The sequence below is a fragment of the Oncorhynchus masou genome, chromosome 32 (genome assembly GCF_036934945.1).
Source record: "Oncorhynchus masou masou isolate Uvic2021 chromosome 32, UVic_Omas_1.1, whole genome shotgun sequence".
Taxonomy (NCBI): Eukaryota; Metazoa; Chordata; class Actinopteri; order Salmoniformes; family Salmonidae; genus Oncorhynchus; species Oncorhynchus masou.
In genome coordinates this window covers 79,966,758-79,985,883 of record NC_088243.1, presented here as the reverse complement: position 1 = coordinate 79,985,883, position 19,126 = coordinate 79,966,758, and the positions used below count along the sequence as shown (strand labels likewise).

At 47.1% G+C, this 19,126-nt stretch overlaps 1 protein-coding gene across 3 annotated transcripts in view; it reads left to right on the top strand.

Moving 5' to 3' along the window:
• Positions 1-19,126, top strand: part of LOC135526660 (NEDD4-binding protein 3-A-like) — a 64,909-nt gene that overhangs the window by 38,428 nt on the left and 7,355 nt on the right. For 2 of the 3 annotated variants that reach the window (XM_064955197.1, XM_064955196.1), the window contains exons 2-8: positions 6,509-6,799; positions 7,948-8,125; positions 14,621-14,830; positions 16,138-16,259; positions 18,185-18,371; positions 18,445-18,537; positions 18,808-19,059. In XM_064955197.1, the coding sequence (XP_064811269.1) occupies positions 6,540-6,799; positions 7,948-8,125; positions 14,621-14,830; positions 16,138-16,259; positions 18,185-18,371; positions 18,445-18,537; positions 18,808-19,059 (1,302 nt within the window). In that variant the 5' untranslated portion in view covers positions 6,509-6,539. Of the gene's footprint in view, positions 1-6,506; positions 6,800-7,947; positions 8,126-14,620; positions 14,831-16,137; positions 16,260-18,184; positions 18,372-18,444; positions 18,538-18,807; positions 19,060-19,126 lie in introns of all 3 variants that reach the window. The other variant, XM_064955198.1, reaches the window with a different exon arrangement.

The window sequence follows — 19,126 nt, the reverse complement described above, 5'->3', positions numbered from 1 at the left end:
CTTCAGACTAGTTGAGTATCTGTAGCATCAGCATTTGTGAGTTCGATTACAGGCTCAACATTTGCCAGAAAGACCTTTCTTCTGAAACTAGTCATTCTATTCTTGTCCTGAGAAATTAAGGCTATTCCATGTGAGAAATTCTAAGTGGCCTCCTACTGGCCCGCCTCCCATCCAGGACCAACCAGGATCCACCCTGCTTAGCTTCAGAGGCAAGCCAGTAGTGGTATGTAGTAGGGTGCTGCTGAATCAATTTCAATCTTTCAGCTTTGAAACATCTTCTCCTCTAGTAACAAACAAATGAGACAACAGACTGCAGTGCGTCACCGTTTGGTAGAGAACAGAGCCTAACCTCAACCTAATAATCATTTTTTACTTCTACCTATAGCTCCCCACCAACTGAACTTTGATGTTCTGTTCATGTTTGCCAAAGTTGACACCCTTGAAACGAAAACAACACAGTTTGTTACGAACATAAATCAATGTTGTAGCTTTCAATTAACCTTCCAAGTTAATTAGAAGCTGTGTGTGTGTGTGTGTGTGTGTGTGTGTGTGTGTGTGTGTGTGTGTGTGTGTGTGTGTGTGTGTGTGTGTGTGTGTGTGTGTGTGTGTGTGTGTGTGTGTGTGTGTGTGAGAAAATAATAGTCCACTAGTTCTAAGGAGACATGTTATAGCGGTAGTAGAGGACAGGGGACTATTCTGTTACAGTACAAACTGGTTTTTCGGGCCAGACACAGACGAGCCTACAGGTTGTAGAGAGAGAGAATATGAGTGTGTGTGTCAAGGACCCTGCCTTGGGAAGCCGATGGGTGTAAATCTGTGTTTGCCTCCTGGCTTTGCCCAGGCACATTAAGTAGAGGCCAATTACTGAAAACAACTGGACGGAACATTTATCCAGTCCACACAAGATTTGTGGCCAAGGCCTAAAAGGATTTTTTACCCTACCACCTACCCCCTCAAGTTATTGCATCAGTAGACATCAGTAACACACACACACACACAAACTCCATCAACGAGCACAGGGCTTGGATCATTACTTACTTTGGTATTGGCATTCTAAACCTGGTAGCTTTTCCCTCCCTCCGTCCACGCTTCTCTCTCTCTCTTTCCATTCACACTTCTCTCTCTCTCCCACTGTCCACGCTTCTCTCTCCCTCCCTCCCTCCGTCCACGCTTCTCTCTCTCCTTCCCTCCTTCCATTCACACTTCTCTCTCCCTCCGTCCACGTTTCTCTCTCTCCTTCCCTCTGTCCATACTTCTCTATCTCTCTCTCCCTCCTTCTGTCCACGCTTCTCTCTCTCTCTCTCTCCCTCCTTCCGTCCACACTTCTCTCCGTCCCTCCGTCCACACTTCTCTCTCTCTGTCCCTCCGTCCACACTTCTCTCTCTCTCTCCCTCCCTCCATCCACACTTTTCTCTCTCTCTCCCTCCCTCCGTCCACACTTCTCTCTCTCTCTCTCTCTCTCTCTCCCTCCGTCCACACTTCTCTCTCCCTCCCTCCGTCCACACTTCTCTCTCTCTCTCCCTCCCTCCGTCCACACTTCTCTCTCTCTCCCTCCCTCCGTCCACACTTCTCTCTCTCTCTCCCTCCCTCCGTCCACACTTCTCTCTCTCTCTCCCTCCCTCTGTCCACACTTCTCTCTCTCTCCCTCCCTCCGTCCACACTTCTCTCTCTCTCTCCCTCCCTCCGTCCACACTTCTCTCTCTCTCTCCCTCCCTCCGTCCACACTTCTCTCTCTCTCTCCCTCCCTCCGTCCACACTTCTCTCTCTCTGTCCCTCCGTCCACACTTCTCTCTCTCTCTCTCTCCCTCCCTCCATCCACACTTTTCTCTCTCTCTCCCTCCCTCCGTCCACACTTCTCTCTCTCTCTCTCTCTCCCTCCGTCCACACTTCTCTCTCTCTCTCTCTCTCCCTCCGTCCACACTTCTCTCTCTCTCTCTCCCTCCCTCCGTCCACACTTCTCTCTCTCTCCCTCCCTCCCTCCGTCCACACTTCTCTCTCTCTCTCTCCCTCCCTCCGTCCACACTTCTCTCTCCCTCCCTCCGTCCACACTTCTCGCTCTCTCTCCCTCCCTCCATCCACACTTCTCTCTCTCTCCCTCCCTCCGTCCAGACTTCTCTCTCTCCCTCCCTCCCTCCGTCCACACTTCTCTCTCTCCCTCCCTTCGTCCAGACTTCTCTCTCTCCCTCGCTCCCTCCGTCCACACTTCTCTCTCTCTCTCCCTCCTTCCCTCCGTCCATACTTCTCTCTCTCTCTCCCTCTGTTCACACTTCTCTCTCTCTCCCTCCCTCCGTCCACACTTCTCTCTCTCCCTCCCTCTGTTCACACTTCTCTCTCCCTCCCTCCGTCCACACTTCTCTCTCTCTCTCTCCCTCCCTCCTTCCGTCCACACCTCTCTCTCTCTCTCTCCCTCCCACCATTCACACTTCTCTCTCTCTTTCTCCCTCCCTCCGTCCACGCTTCTCTCTCTCTCCCTCCTTCCGTCCACACTTCTCTCTCTCTCTCTCTGTTCACACTTCTCTCTCTCTCCCTCCTTCCGTCCACACTTCTCTCTCTCCCTCCCTCTGTCCACACTTCTCTCTCTCTCCCTCCCTCCGTCCACACTTCTCTCTCTCTCCCTCCCTCCGTCCACACTTCTCTCTCTCCCTCCCTCTGTTCACACTTCTCTCTCTCTCCCTCCCACCGTTCACACTTCTCTCTCTCTCTTTCTCCCTCCGTCCACGCTTCTCTCTCTTTCCCTCCTTCCGTCCACACTTCTCTCTCCCTCTGTTCACGCTTCTCTCTCTCCCTCCTTCCATCCACACTTCTCTCTCTCTCTCTCCCTCCCTCTGTCCACACTTCTCTCTCTCTCTCCCTCCCTCCGTCCACACTTCTCTCTCTCCCTCCCTCTGTCCACACTTCTCTCTCTCCCTCCCTCTGTTCACACTTCTCTCTCTCTGTCCCTCCGTCCACACTTCTCTCTCTCTCTCCCTCCCTCCATCCACACTTTTCTCTCTCTCTCCCTCCCTCCGTCCACACTTCTCTCTCTCTCTCTCTCTCTCTCTCCCTCCGTCCACACTCTCTCTCTCTCTCCCTCCCTCCGTCCACACTTCTCTCTCTCTCCCTCCCTCCGTCCACACTTCTCTCTCTCTCCCTCCCTCCGTCCACACTTCTCTCTCTCTCTCTCTCCCTCCGTCCACACTTCTCTCTCTCTCTCCCTCCCTCCGTCCACACTTCTCTCTCTCTCTCTCCCTCCCTCCGTCCACACTTCTCTCTCCCTCCCTCCGTCCACACTTCTCTCTCTCTCTCTCCCTCCCTCCGTCCACACTTCTCTCTCCCTCCCTCCGTCCACACTTCTCGCTCTCTCTCCCTCCCTCCATCCACACTTCTCTCTCTCTCCCTCCCTCCGTCCAGACTTCTCTCTCTCCCTCCCTCCCTCCGTCCACACTTCTCTCTCTCCCTCCCTCCGTCCAGACTTCTCTCTCTCCCTCCCTCCCTCCGTCCACACTTCTCTCTCTCTCCCTCCTTCCCTCCGTCCATACTTCTCTCTCTCTCTCCCTCTGTTCACACTTCTCTCTCCCCCTCCCTCCGTCCACACTTCTCTCTCTCCCTCCCTCTGTTCACACTTCTCTCTCCCTCCCTCCATCCACACTTCTCTCTCTCTCTCTCCCTCCCTCCTTCCGTCCACACTTCTCTCTCTCTCTCTCTCCCTCCCACCATTCACACTTCTCTCTCTCTTTCTCCCTCCCTCCGTCCACGCTTCTCTCTCTCTCCCTCCTTCCGTCCACACTTCTCTCTCTCTCTCTCTGTTCACACTTCTCTCTCTCTCCCTCCTTCCGTCCACACTTCTCTCTCTCCCTCCCTCTGTCCACACTTCTCTCTCTCTCCCTCCCTCCGTCCACACTTCTCTCTCTCTCCCTCCCTCCGTCCACACTTCTCTCTCTCCCTCCCTCTGTACACACTTCTCTCTCCCTCCCACCGTTCACACTTCTCTCTCTCTCTTTCTCCCTCCGTCCACGCTTCTCTCTCTTTCCCTCCTTCCGTCCACACTTCTCTCTCCCTCTGTTCACGCTTCTCTCTCTCCCTCCTTCCATCCACACTTCTCTCTCTCTCTCTCCCTCCCTCTGTCCACACTTCTCTCTCTCTCTCCCTCCCTCCGTCCACACTTCTCTCTCTCCCTCCCTCTGTCCACACTTCTCTCTCTCCCTCCCTCTGTTCACACTTCTCTCTCTCTCCCTCCCTCCGTCCACACTTCACTCTCTCCCTCCCTCCGTCCACACTTCACTCTCTCCCTCCCTCCCTCCGTCCACACTTCTTTCTCTCTCCCTCCCTCCGTCCACACTTCTTTCTCTCTCCCTCCCTCCGTCCATACTTCTCTCTCTCTCCCTCCCTCCTTCCATCCACACTTCTCTCCCTCCCTCCGTCCATACTTCTCTCTCTCTCTTTCTCCCTCCCTCTGTCCACGCTTCTCTCTCTCTCCCTCCTTCCGTCCACACTTCTCTCCCTCCGTTCACACCTCTCTCTCTCTCTTTCTCCCTCCTTCTGTCCACACATCTCTCTCTCTCTCTCCCTCCTTCCGTCCATACTTCTCTCCCTCCGTTCACACTTCTCTCTCTCTCTTTCTCCCTCCCTCTGTTCACGCTTCTCTCTCTCTCTCCCTCCTTCCATCCTCGCTTCTCTCTCTCTCTCATATTTCACTAAAGCATGACATACTGTATAGTCATTAATATGATCGCTGAATAACCACAGTGTGTTGTAGTAGGTTACACTGTTCTGTATAGTCATTAATACGACCACTGAATAACCAGTGTGTTGTAGTAGGTTACACTGTTCTGTATAGTCATTAATACGACCACTGAATAACCAGTGTGTTGTAGTAGGTTACACTGTTCTGTATAGTCATTAATATGACCACTGAATAACCAGTGTGTTGTAGTAGGTTACACTGTTCTGTATAGTCATTAATATGACCACTGAATAACCACAGTGTGTTGTAGTAGGTTACACTGTTCTGGCTGTAGATTAGAAGGTCAATAAGATGCACTGACTGAATGGATCAGAAAGCAGAAGGGTAATAATGAATTAAGTAGATACTACAGGACTGCCCTGATTATAAAGGAACATCCTCGTCTCTCCCTGCTGCCTGATTATAAAGGAACATCCTCGTCTCTCCCTGCTGCCTGATTATAAAGGAACATCCTCGTCTCTCCCTGCTGCCTGATTATAAAGGAACATCCTCGTCTCTCCCTGCTGCCTGATTATAAAGGAACAGCCTCGTCTCTCCCTGCTGCCTGATTATAAAGGAACATCCTCGTCCGTCCCTGCTGCCTGATTATAAAGGAACATCCTCGTCTCTCCCTGCTGCCTGATTATAAAGGAACATCCTCGTCTCTCCCTGCTACCTGATTATAAAGGAACATCCTCGTCTCTCCCTGCTGCCTGATTATAAAGGAACATCCTCGTCTCTCCCGGCTGCCTGATTATAAAGGAACATCCTCGTCTCTCCCTGCTGCCTGATTATAAAGGAACATCCTCGTCTCTCCCTGCTGCCTGATTCAAAGCACTCTGCCTCTTCATCAGACGATTAGGATTTGCTGTAGTCAGTAGCATCACGGAGGGTGAATACACACACACACACACACATAGTTACATAACAGTCTTCTGGTGGTGCATACGTTATCTGCACCTCTTCCCCAAGAGGCTCTCTCTCACACACACACACACACACTCTACCCACACATTACACATACATACTACACTCTACATCTGTGATCTTCTCTTTTAGCTTACTTCTCATTTTTATAATTTCAAAAATGCATGAGGTGTCTCTGGCAGGAGGTTGATGCATTATTTGGGATGTTGAAGTGTTAATAACTAGGAAAGTGTTTTGGTTCTTTGATAAGCTAGTAGTTGAGCGTGGTTGAACCATACGGTTGTTGTGCTGTGTGGCTTTGCACTATGGGACTCATTTATTAAGACTAGATCACAGCTTAGGTGGGTTTATTCTAAAGGTTTTAGGTGGGTCACTGACTGCACAAAACTGCCTCGGGACACACACACACACACACAGCTGATCACAGAGGAGCCACATGTCAAGTCACGCTCTGAGAGAGGAGATATGAAGCCAGACAGGGGAAAATACAGGAGGAGTATGACTGGAATGCACATCAACAACAGACTGGTAACTAGGGGAAAGGCTACAGGGAAATACTGAGGAAGACAGAGGGAATGGGACAGACAGACAGACAGACAGACAGACAGACAGACAGACAGACAGACAGACAGACAGACAGACAGACAGCTAAAGACATACTGTAAACAACTTGGTCTTAGTTAAGATGGTTTATTGTTACAGAGATAAGATATTACAGAGATAAGATATTACAGAGTACAGTTAGAAGGTGAATAGTAAGTTGTCATGGTGATAATGGTTTATGCTATTTTACAGGGTTCTGAATCAGATGACAGTTGGTTTATATCCATTCTCTGTTTTTCAACCTCGTTCTTCCTCTTCTCTCCTCTACCTCAAGAGTTCCCCGCGGGGCCACCCTGTCCTGTAACCAATGGCAACGTCGGTCCAAACCCTTCCTCTGACCCGCAACCCCAGCAAGACATTCCGTGATCCCATCTCGACCCCTACCCGGTCCACAGCCCTATTGGACCGGTTCAGTATGGGTAGTGTAGGCAGCCTAGTGGAGCGCCCAGACGCGTCCCCAGCTAAAGGCAGCCGGGCCGTGCCCCAGGTGGGACCCAGGCAGACCAACAGGATATTAAAGAAAGGCTTCAACCAGAGAGAGTTGCTCAACTACCTCAACATCACCAGGTTAGTGAGCTCTCTGATGCTCTTAAAATGGCTGCTGTGTTTCATCAATATCACCAGGTGAGTGAGCTCTCTGATGCTCTTAAAATGGCTGCTGTGTTTCATCAATATCACCAGGTTAGTGAGCTCTCTGATGCTCTTAAAATGGCTGCTGTGTTTTATCAACATCACCAGGTTAGTGAGCTCTCTGATGCTCTTAAAATGGCTGCTGTGTTTCATCAACATCACCAGGTTAGTGAGCTCTCTGATAGGCACAAAATGGCTGCTGTGTTTCATCAACATCACCAGGTGAGTGAGCTCTCTGATGCTCTTAAAATGGCTGCTGTGTTTCATCAACATCACCAGGTTAGTGAGCTCTCTGATAGGCACAAAATGGCTGCTGTGTTTCATCAACATCACCAGGTTAGTGAACTCTCTGATAGGCACAAAATGGCTGCTGTGTTTCATCAACATCACTAGGTTAGTGAGCTCTCTGATAGGCACAAAATGGCTGCTGTGTTTCATCAACATCACCAGGTTAGTGAACTCTCTGATAGGCACAACATGGCTGCTGTGTTTCATCAACATCACCAGGTTAGTGAGCTCTCTGATAGGCACAAAATGGCTGCTGTGTTTCATCAACATCACTAGGTTAGTGAACTCTCTGATAGGCACAAAATGGCTGCTGTGTTTCATCAACATCACCAGGTTAGTGAGCTCTCTGATAGGTATAACATAGCTGCCGTGTTTCATCACCCAGATGGGTTTTATAGTAAGAGAGTCTATGTATTCCATAAAGTGCAGACAAAGCGGTAAAGAGTTGTCTGTTTCAAATAGAAGGCATTAATGATGCTCTTGGGTAATAACATCACCTGTGATTCCATAGTGGTGTTAGTGCTACTGCCAGGTGGGTGCCACACACAGTGAGCTGGTAGGAGGTTTTGACTATATTTGGGAAGTAGGCTATTACAATATAGTTGTAGCTTGATGAAATCAAAATCATTTTCATTTGTTTCAAGTTTTAATATCAAATGCCTCACTCAGTACAGTGAAATACCTTTCTTGCACACTCAAATATAAATACTTTTCATAACAAGCTGTTATCGCTCAGGAGAACAGGTTATCAATTGACTTGAAACCTGAATGAAAACCTTTATAATGATCCCCACCAGGAAAGAGGCCAAAGCGGGTAGTGGCCCAGGCAGCAGTAGGAAGGACATCTTCTCCAGCATGCAGTCCATGAAGAGAGAGCATGGACATGAGGAGGAACACATCAAGATCTACCACAAAGACAGAACTGAGGTGGACGTGTCAAAGAACTCACTGCCCATGAGAGGGAAATATGACAAGGTAAGAAGAATAATGATATCCCTGGGACAACATACTGTATAGGTATGATATCCCTGGGACGATGATATCCCTGGGACAACATACTGTATAGGGTTGATATCCCTGGGACAACATACTGTATAGGGATGATATCCCTTGGACAGCATACTGTATAGGTATGATATCCCTGGGACGATGATATCCCTGGGACAACATACTGTATAGGGTTGATATCCCTGGGACAACATACTGTATAGGGATGATATCCCTTGGACAGCATACTGTATAGGTATGATATCCCTGGGACAACATACTGTATAGGTATGATATCCCTGGGACAACATACTGTATAGGTATGATATCCCTGGGACAACATATAGGTATGATATCCCTGGGACAACATATAGGTATGATATCCCTGGGACAACATACTGTATAGGAATGATATCCCTGGGACAACATACTGTATAGGTATGATATCCCTGGGACAGCATACTGTATAGGTATGATATCCCTGGGACAACATACTGTATAGGTATGATATCCCTGGGACAACATATAGGTATGATATCCCTGGGACAACATATAGGTATGATATCCCTGGGACAACATACTGTATAGGAATGATATCCCTGGGACAACATACTGTATAGGTATGATATCCCTGGGACAGCATACTGTATAGGTATGATATCCCTGGGACAACATACTGTATAGGTATGATATCCCTGGGACAACATATAGGTATGATATCCCTGGGACAACATATAGGTATGATATCCCTGGGACAACATACTGTATAGGAATGATATCCCTGGGACAACATACTGTATAGGTATGATATCCCTGGGACAGCATACTGTATAGGTATGATATCCCTGGGACAACATACTGTATAGGTATGATATCCCTGGGACAACATATAGGTATGATATCCCTGGGACAACATACTGTATAGGTATGATATCCCTGGGACAGCATACTGTATAGGTATGATATTACTGGGAAAACATACTGTATAGGTATGATATCCCTGGGACTACATATAGGTATGATATCCCTGGGACAACATACTGTATAGGTATGATATCCCTGGGACAACATATAGGGATGATATCCCTGGGACAACATATAGGGTTGATATCCCTGGGACAACATACTGTATAGGGATGATATCCCTTGGACAACATACTGTATAGGTATGATATCCCTGGGACTACATATAGGGATGATATCCCTGGGACAACATATAGGGTTGATATCCCTGGGACAACATACTGTATAGGGATGATATCCCTTGGACAACATACTGTATAGGTATGATATCATTGGGACAACATACTGTATTGGTATGATATCCCTGGGACAACATACTGTATAGGAATGATATCCCTGGGACAACATATAGGGATGATATCCCTGGGACAACATACTGTAGAGGTATGATATCCCTGGGACAACATACTGTATAGGTATGATATCCCTGGGACAACATACTGTAGAGGTATGATATCCCTGGGACAACATACTGTATAGGAATGATATCCCTGGGACAACATATAGGAATGATATCCCTGGAACGATGATATCCCTGGGACAACATATAGGGTTGATATCCCTGGGACAACATACTTTATAGGTATGATATCCCTGGGACAACATATAGGGATGATATCCCTGGGACAACATACTGTATAGGTATGATATCCCTGGGACAACATACTGTATACGTATGATATCCCTGGGACAGCATATAGGGATGATATCCCTGGGACAACATACTGTATAGGTATGATATCCCTGGGACAACATATAGGGATGATATCCCTGGGACAACATACTTTATAGGTATGATATCACAGGGACAACTTATAGGGGTGATTTTTATGGGACAACATACTGTATAGGTATGATATCCCTGGGACAACATACTGTATAGGTGTGATATCCCTGGGACAACTTACTTTATAGGTATGATATTGCTGGGACAACATATTGGGATGATATCCCTGGGACAACATACTGTATATGTATGATATCACTGGGACAACATACTGTATAGGTATGATATCACTGGGACAACATACTGTATATGTATGATATCACTGGGACAACATATAGGCATGATATCCCTGGGACAACATACTGTACAGGTATGATATCCCTGGGACAACATACTTTAATGGTATGATATCCCTGGGACAACATACTGTATAGGTATGATATCACTGCGACAACATATAGGGTTGATATCCCTGGGACTACATACTGTATCGGGTTGATATCCCTGGGACAACATACTGTATAGGGATGATATCCCTTGGACAACATACTGTATATGTATGATATCCCTGGGACAACATACTCTATAGGTATGATATCCCTGGGACAACATACTCTATAGGTATGATATCCCCGGGACAACATATAGGGATGATATCCCTGGGACAACATATAGGGATGATATCCCTGGGACAACATACTGTATAGGTATGATATCCCTGGGACAACATACTCTATAGGTATGATATCCCCGGGACAACATATAGGGATGATATCCCTGGGACAACATATAGGGATGATATCCCTGGGACAACATACTCTATAGGTATGATATCCCTGGGACAACATACTCTATAGGTATGATATCCCCGGGACAACATATAGGGATGATATCCCTGGGACAACATATAGGGATGATATCCCTGGGACAACATATAGGTATGATATCCCTGGGACAACATATAGGTATGATATCCCTGGGACAACATATAGGGATGATATCCCTGGGACAACATACTGTATAGGTATGATATCCCTGGGACAACATACTCTATAGGTATGATATCCCCGGGACAACATATAGGGATGATATCCCTGGGACAACATATAGGGATGATATCCCTGGGACAACATACTGTATAGGTATGATATCCCTGGGACAACATACTCTATAGGTATGATATCCCCGGGACAACATATAGGGATGATATCCCTGGGACAACATATAGGGATGATATCCCTGGGACAACATACTCTATAGGTATGATATCCCCGGGACAACATATAGGGATGATATCCCTGGGACAACATATAGGTATGATATCCCTGGGACAACATATAGGGATGATATTTCTGGGACAACATACTGTATAGGTATGATATCCCTGGGACAAGATACTGTATAGGTATGATATCACTGCGACAACATATAGAGTTGATATCCCTGGGACTACATACTGTATCGGGTTGATATCCCTGGGACAACATACTGTATAGGGATGATATCCCTTGGACAACATACTGTATATGTATGATATCCCTGGGACAACATACTCTATAGGTATGATATCCCCGGGACAACATATAGGGATGATATCCCTGGGACAACATATAGGGATGATATCCCTGGGACAACATACTGTATAGGTATGATATCCCTGGGACAACATATAGGTATGATATCCCTGGGACAACATATAGGGATGATATCCCTGGGACAACATATAGGGATGATATCCCTGGGACAACATATAGGGATGATATCCCTGGGACAACATATAGGGATGATATCCCTGGGACAACATACTGTATAGGTATGATATCCCTGGGACAACATACTCTTTGGTTATGATATCCCCGGGACAACATATAGGGATGATATCCCTGGGACAACATATAGGGATGATATCCCTGGGACAACATACTCTATAGGTATGATATCCCTGGGACAACATATAGGGATGATATCCCTGGGACAACATATAGGGATGATATCCCTGGGACAACATACTGTATAGGGATGATATCCCTGGGACAACATACTGTATAGGTATGATATCCCTGGGACAACATATAGGGATGATATCCCTGGGACAACATATAGGGATGATATCCCTGGGACAACATATAGGGATGATATCCCTGGGACAACATATAGGGATGATATCCCTGGGACAACATATAGGGATGATATCCCTGGGACAACATATAGGGATGATATCCCTGGGACAACATATAGGGATGATATCCCTGGGACAACATATAGGGATGATATCCCTGGGACAACATACTGTATAGGTATGATATCCCTGGGACAACATATAGGGATGATATCCCTGGGACAACATATAGGGATGATATCCCTGGGACAACATACTGTATAGGTATGATATCCCTGGGACAACATATAGGGATGATATCCCTGGGACAACATATAGGGATGATATTTCTGGGACAACATACTGTAAAGGTATGATATCACTGCAACAACATACTGTATAGGTATGATATCACTGCGACAACATACTGTATAGGAATAAACACGTACATCTGCAGTTATCTTTTTTTATCCATTATTTTAACAACAATAACACATTTTACCATTAGACTCTTCTTTAAAAAATCTCATTAAAAGGACATCCAGACAGAGAATGTCCTTTAATACTCTACCTGTCTGTGTCTCTCTACCTGTCTGTCTCTCTGCACCTCCAGTATGCCATCTCCCCTCTCTACTTGTTTATCTCTCTATACCTCCAGCATGCCATCTCCCATCTACCTGCCTGTCTCTCTATACCTCTCTACCTGTCTGTCTCTCTATACCTCCAGCATGCCATCTCCCATCTACCTGCCTGTCTCTCTATACCTCTCTACCTGTCTGTCTCTCTATACCTCCAGCATGCCATCTCCCCTCTCTACCTGTCTGTCTCTCTATACCTCTCTACCTGTCTGTCCCTCTAAACCTCTCTACCTGTCTGTCTCTCTATACCTCTCTACCTGTCTGTCTCTCTAAACCTCTTTACCTGTCTGTCTCTCTAAACCTCTCTACCTGTCTGTCTCTCTAAACCTCTCCACCTGTCTGTCTCTCTATACCTCTCTACCTGTCTGTCTCTCTATACCTCTCTACCTGTCTGTCTCTCTATACCTCTCTACCTGTCTGTCCCTCTAAACCTCTCTACCTGTCTGTCTCTCTATACCTCTCTACCTGTCTGTCTCTCTAAACCTCTTTACCTGTCTGTCTCTCTAAACCTCTCTACCTGTCTGTCTCTCTAAACCTCTCCACCTGTCTGTCTCTCTATACCTCTCTACCTGTCTGTCTCTCTATACCTCTCTACCTGTCTGTCTCTCTATACCTCTCTCCCTGTCTGTCTCTCTATACTTCTCTACCTGTCTGTCTCTCTAAACCTTTCTACCTGTCTGTCTCTATACCTCTAGCATACCATCTCCCCTCTCTACCTGTCTCTCTGTACCTCTCGACCTGTCTGTCTCTCTATACCTTTCTACCTGTCCGTCTCTTTAAACCTCTCTGCCTGTCTGTCTCTCTACCTCTAGCATACCATCTCCCCTCTCTACCTGTCTGTCTCTCTATACCTCTAGCATACCATCTCCCCTCTCTACCTGTCTCTCTGTACCTCTCGACCTGTCTGTCTCTCTATACCTCTCTGCCTGTCTGTCTCTCTACCTCTAGCATACCATCTCCCCTCTCTACCTGTCTGTCTCTCTATACCTCTCTCCCTGTCTGTCTCTCTATACCTCTCTACCTGTCTGTCTCTCTATACCTCTAGCATACCATCTCCCCTCTCTACCTGCCTGGTTCTATACCTCTCTCCCTGTCTGTCTCTCTATACCTCTCTACCTGTCTGTCTCTCTATACCTCCAGCATACATTACATTTACATTTAAGTCATTTGGCAGACGCTCTTATCCAGAGCGACTTACAAATTGGTGAATTCACCTTATGACATCCATACCATCTCCCCTCTCTACCTGTCTCTCTATATACCTCTCTACCTGTCTGTCTCTCTATACCTCTCTACCTGTCTCTCGCTATACCTCTCTACCTGTCTGTCTCTCTATACCTCTCTACCTGTCTGTCTCTCTATACATCACTGCCTGTCATTCTCTCTATACCTTTCTACCTGTCTGTCTCTCTATACCTCTCTACCTGTCTGTCTCTCTATACCTCTCTACCTGTCTGTCTCTCTATACCTCTCTACCTGTCTGTCTCTCTATACATCTCTACCTGTCTGTCTCTCTATACATCTCTACCTGTCTGTCTCTCTATACCTCTCTACCTGTCTGTCTCTCTATACCTCTCTACCTGTCTGTCTCTCTATACCTCTCTACCTGTCTGTCTCTCTATACATCTCTACCTGTCTGTCTCTCTATACCTCTCTACCTGTCTGTCTCTCTATACCTTTCTGCCTGTCTGTCTCTCTATACATCACTACCTGTCTGTCTCTATACCTCTCTACCTGTCTGTCTCTCTATACCTCTCTACCTGTCTGTCTCTCTATACATCTCTACCTGTCTCTCTCTATACATCTCTACCTGTCTGTCTCTCTATGCCTCTCTACCTGTCTGTCTCTCTATACCTCTCTACCTGTCGTCTCTCTATACCTCTCTACCTGTCTGTCTCTCTATACATCTCTACCTGTCTGTCTCTACCTTGCATCTCTCTCTCTCTTACCTGACAGTTTCACCTTCTAACTCTTCTAGTCTTCCTCTCTCCCTCCAGTCTCTTCTCAGGCCGTCTGCCTTCAAGCCTGTCACACCCAAGAACTTCAGTTCCATGCAGAACCTCTACCCTGCTAAGATGGAGGACTCAGACCAGGGCCTGTCCAATGGGCTCCACCGGGCCTACGCACACACACCTAGAGCTGTCTCCACCTCCTCTTCCTCCTCCTCACCCTCCCGCCATGGAGGACCCACCTCCAGCGGAACCAAGGTGCCCGTTTTAGTCTGGTGATTTCTGTCTGGTCCTGAAACCTGTACAGTGTCTGTTACTAGTGTTCTTTAAAAACGCCTGGAAGGGACTGTATCAATACTGTCCAATGTACCAGGATTATTATGGTGATGATGATACTTCATATTGATAGTGATTATGATGCTGGTGATGATGATAGTGATGATGCTGGTGATGATGCCGGTGATGATGCCGGTGATGATGATAGTGATGATGCTGGTGATGATGATAGTGATGATGCCGGTGATGATGATAGTGATGATGCTGGTGATGATGATTATAGTGATGATGATGATAGTGATGATGCTGGTGATGATGATAGTGATGATGCCGGTGATGATGATTATAGTGATGATGATGATAGTGATGATGCTGGTGATGATGATAGTGATGATGCTGGTGGTGATGATTATAGTGATGATGATGATAGTGATGATGCTGGTGATGATGATAGTGATGATGCCGGTGATGATGATTATAGTGATGATGATGATGATAGTGATGATGCCGGTGATGATGATTATAGTGATGATGATGATAGTGATGATGCTGGTGATGATGATAGTGATGATGCTGGTGATGATGATTATAGTGATGATGATGATAGTGATGATGCTGGTGATGATGATAGTGATGATGATACTTCATATTGATGGTGATAGTGATGATGCTGGTGATGATGATAGTGATGATGCTGGTGATGATTCTGGTATTCATGATAGTGATGATGATGCTGGTGATGATGATAGTGAGGATGCAGGTGATGATGATTATAGTGATGATGATGATAGTGATGATGATGATAGTGATGATGCTGGTGATGATGATACTTCATATTGATGGTGATAGTGATGATGCTGGTGATGATTCTGGTATTCATGATAGTGATGATGATGCTGGTAATCATGATAGTGATGATGATGCTGGTGATGATGATTATAGTGATGATGCCGGTGATGATGATTATAGTGATGATGCCGGTGATGATGATTATAGTGATGATGCCGGTGATGATGATGATAGTGATGATGCTGGTGATGATTCTGGTATTCATGATAGTGACGATGATGCTGGTGATGATGATGATGCTGGTGATGATGATAGTGATGATGATGATGATAGTGATGGTGATGATGATAGTGATGATGATGCTGGTGATGATGATGATAGTGATGATGCTGGTAATCATGATAGTGATGATGATGCTGGTGATGATGCTGGTAATCATGACAGTGATGATGATGCTGGTGATGATGATGATAACAGTTGGTATTAATGTTGTGATACAGGCGGTGGCCTCAGTGCGTGGTCTGAGTCAGGAGGATGAGAACCTGTCAGACTCTGGTCATAACTCCATGAACAGTCTTCCTCCATACAGACCTCCCTTCAGACCACAGCTGGCTCACATCAGGTCAACTCCTGTTTCTCTGTGTCTGTCTCTCTCCGTGACTGTGTGTCTCTCTGTGTCTGTCTCTCTCTCTCTGTGTCTGTGTGTCTCTCTATGTGTCTGTGTCTCTCTGTGTCTGTGTGTGTCACTCGGTGTGTCTCTCTCTGTGTCTGTGTGTCTCTCTCTGTGTCTGTGTGTCTCTCTCCATGTCTGTGTGTTTCTCTCTGTGTCTGTGTGTCTCTCTGTGTCTCTCTGTGTCTCTCTCTCTGTGTCTGTGTGTCTCTCTCTGTGTGTATGTCTGTGTCTCTCTCTGTGTGTGTCTGTGTGTCTCTTTATGTGTGTCTGTGTGTCTCTCTATGTGTCTCTCTGTGTCTCTGTGTGTCTGTGTGTGTCACTCGGTGTGTCTCTCTCTGTGTCTGTGTGTCTCTCTCTGTGTCTGTCTCTCTCTCTCTGTGTCTGTGTGTCTCTCTATGTGTCTGTGTCTCTCTGTGTCTCTGTGTGTCTGTGTGTGTCACTCGGTGTGTCTCTCTCTGTGTCTGTGTGTCTCTCTCCATGTCTGTGTGTTTCTCTCTGTGTCTGTGTGTCTCTCTCTGTGTCTCTCTGTGTCTCTCTCTCTGTGTCTGTGTGTCTCTCTGTGTGTATGTCTGTGTCTCTCTCTCTGTGTCTGTGTGTGTCTGTGTGTCTCTCTGTGTCTCTGTGTGTCTCTCTCTGTGTCTGTGTGTGTATGTCTCTTTCTGTGACTGTGTGTCTCTCTCTCTGTGTCTCTGTGTCTCTCTCTGTGTGTCTCTCTGTGCCCGTGTATCTCTCTCTGTGTCTGTGTGTGTGCCTCTTTGTGTCTGTGTGTGTCTCTTTGTGTCTGTGTGTCTCTCTCTGTGTGTGTGTGTGTGTGTGTGTGTGTGTGTGTGTGTGTGTGTGTGTGTGTGTGTGTGTGTGTGTGTGTGTGTGTGTGTGTGTGTGTGTGTGTGTGTGTGTGTGTGTCTTTGTGTGTGTGTGTGTGTGTGTGTCTTTGTGTCTGTCGTTTTGTGTCTGTGTGTGTCTCTCTCTGTGTCTGTGTGTGTGTCTCTCTGTGTCTGTGTGTCTCTCTCTGTGTCTGTGTGTCTGTCTTTTTGTGTCTGTGTGTGTGTCTCTTTGTGTCTATGTGTCTCTGTGTCTTTCTCTGTGTCTGTGTGTCTCTCTATGTGTCTCTCTGTGTGTCTCTCTCTGTGACTGTGTGTCTCTCTCTGTGTCTCTCTGTGTCTCTCTCTCTGTGTCTGTGTGTCTCTCTCTGTGCATATGTCTGTGTCTCTCTCTGTGTCTGTGTGTCTCTCTGTGTGTCTGTGTGTCTCTCTCTGTGTCTGTGTGTGTATGTCTCTTTCTGTGACTGTGTGTCTCTCTCTCTGTGACTGTGTGTCTCTCTCTCTGTGTCTCTGTGTGTCTCTCTGTGCCCGTGTATCTCTCTCTGTGTCTGTGTGTGCCTCTTTGTGTCTGTGTGTTTCTTTGTGTCTGTGTGTCTCTCTCTGTGTCTGTGTGTCTTTCTCTGTGTGTGTGTGTGTGTGTGTCTGTCTTTTTGTGTCTGTGTGTGTGTCTTTTTGTGTCTGTGTGTGTGTCTCTTTGTGTCTGTGTGTGTGTGTCTCTTTGTGTCTGTGTGTCTGTCGTTTTGTGTCTGTGTGTGTCTCTCTCTGTGTCTGTGTGTGTGTCTCTCTGTGTCTGTGTGTCTCTCTCTGTGTCTGTGTGTCTGTCTTTTTGTGTCTGTGTGTGTGTCTCTTTGTGTCTGTGTGTCTCTCTTTGTGTCTGTGTGTCTCTCTTTGTGTCTGTGTGTCTCTCTCTGTGTCTGTGTGTCTTTCTCTGTGTCTGTGTGTCTCTCTCTGTGTCTGTGTGTTTCTCTGTAGATCAGTGATGATGAAACGGAGGATATATATGACGATGATAATGGTAATGATGATGATGAAGATGTATGTTACCACCCTCAGTGCCTCCATGAGCCACATCAACACCATTGGCTCTCTGGACCGAGCATCAAAGGTTGCGGGGTCGTCGGGGGTTGCTATGACGGAGATGGCCATGTCGTGTCGTAGCATGGCAACGCTCAGCCGCCTGGCGCCATACGGAGGGGAGGCTCCGCCCCCTTACGAACTGTCGTTCTCCGTAGAGGAGGTGGTGAGTGAGTGATGGATGGATCAGTTGGTTGATTTCATTAGTTGAATGACTGATTGGTTGGTTGACTGTCCAGGTGCGTGATCTGGAGGAGAGGCTGGTGGAGAAGGAACACGAGCTGAAACAGATGAGGAGGAACCTGGATGAGAGTGAAGGAGCCATTGCACAGGTTATGAGTAGACCAGCTTGTGTGTATGTGTGTGTGTGTAAGTGTGTGTGTGTGTAAGTGTGTGTGTGTGTAAGTGTGTGTGCGCGTGCGTGTGTGCGCATGTATGCGTGTGTGTGTGAGTGGGCGGGCATGTGGTTGTGCGTCTATAACTGTCTTACTTTTTTTTTCTCCCCCTCCCCCCTCTCTCACCCTCCCCCTCTATCTCACCCTCACTCAATCTCTCTCCCCCCCTTTATCTCTCACCTTCTCCCCTTCCCCCCCTCCCTGTAGGTGTTTGAAGGTAAACAGCGTCTGTGGGAGAAGGAGTTGGAGGAGTTGAAGCATCTGTACGCCGCCAAGCTGCGTCAGGTTTCCCAGCATGCTCAGCATTCCCAGCATGCACTGCAGCTGCAGCTGCACAAGGCCCAGCAGGAGAAGAACAGGCTGCAGGATGAACTGGAAGCTCTGGAAGGGGGGAGACAGAGAGAGGGTCAGGGCAGTCTGAAGGGAACCAGCCCTACTCTGGAGGAGACTCAGTGGCAGGTGAGGGGGTGGAGTGGGGAAGGTGGGGGGATGTAGTGGTGAAGGTGAGGGGGTAGGAGGATGTAGT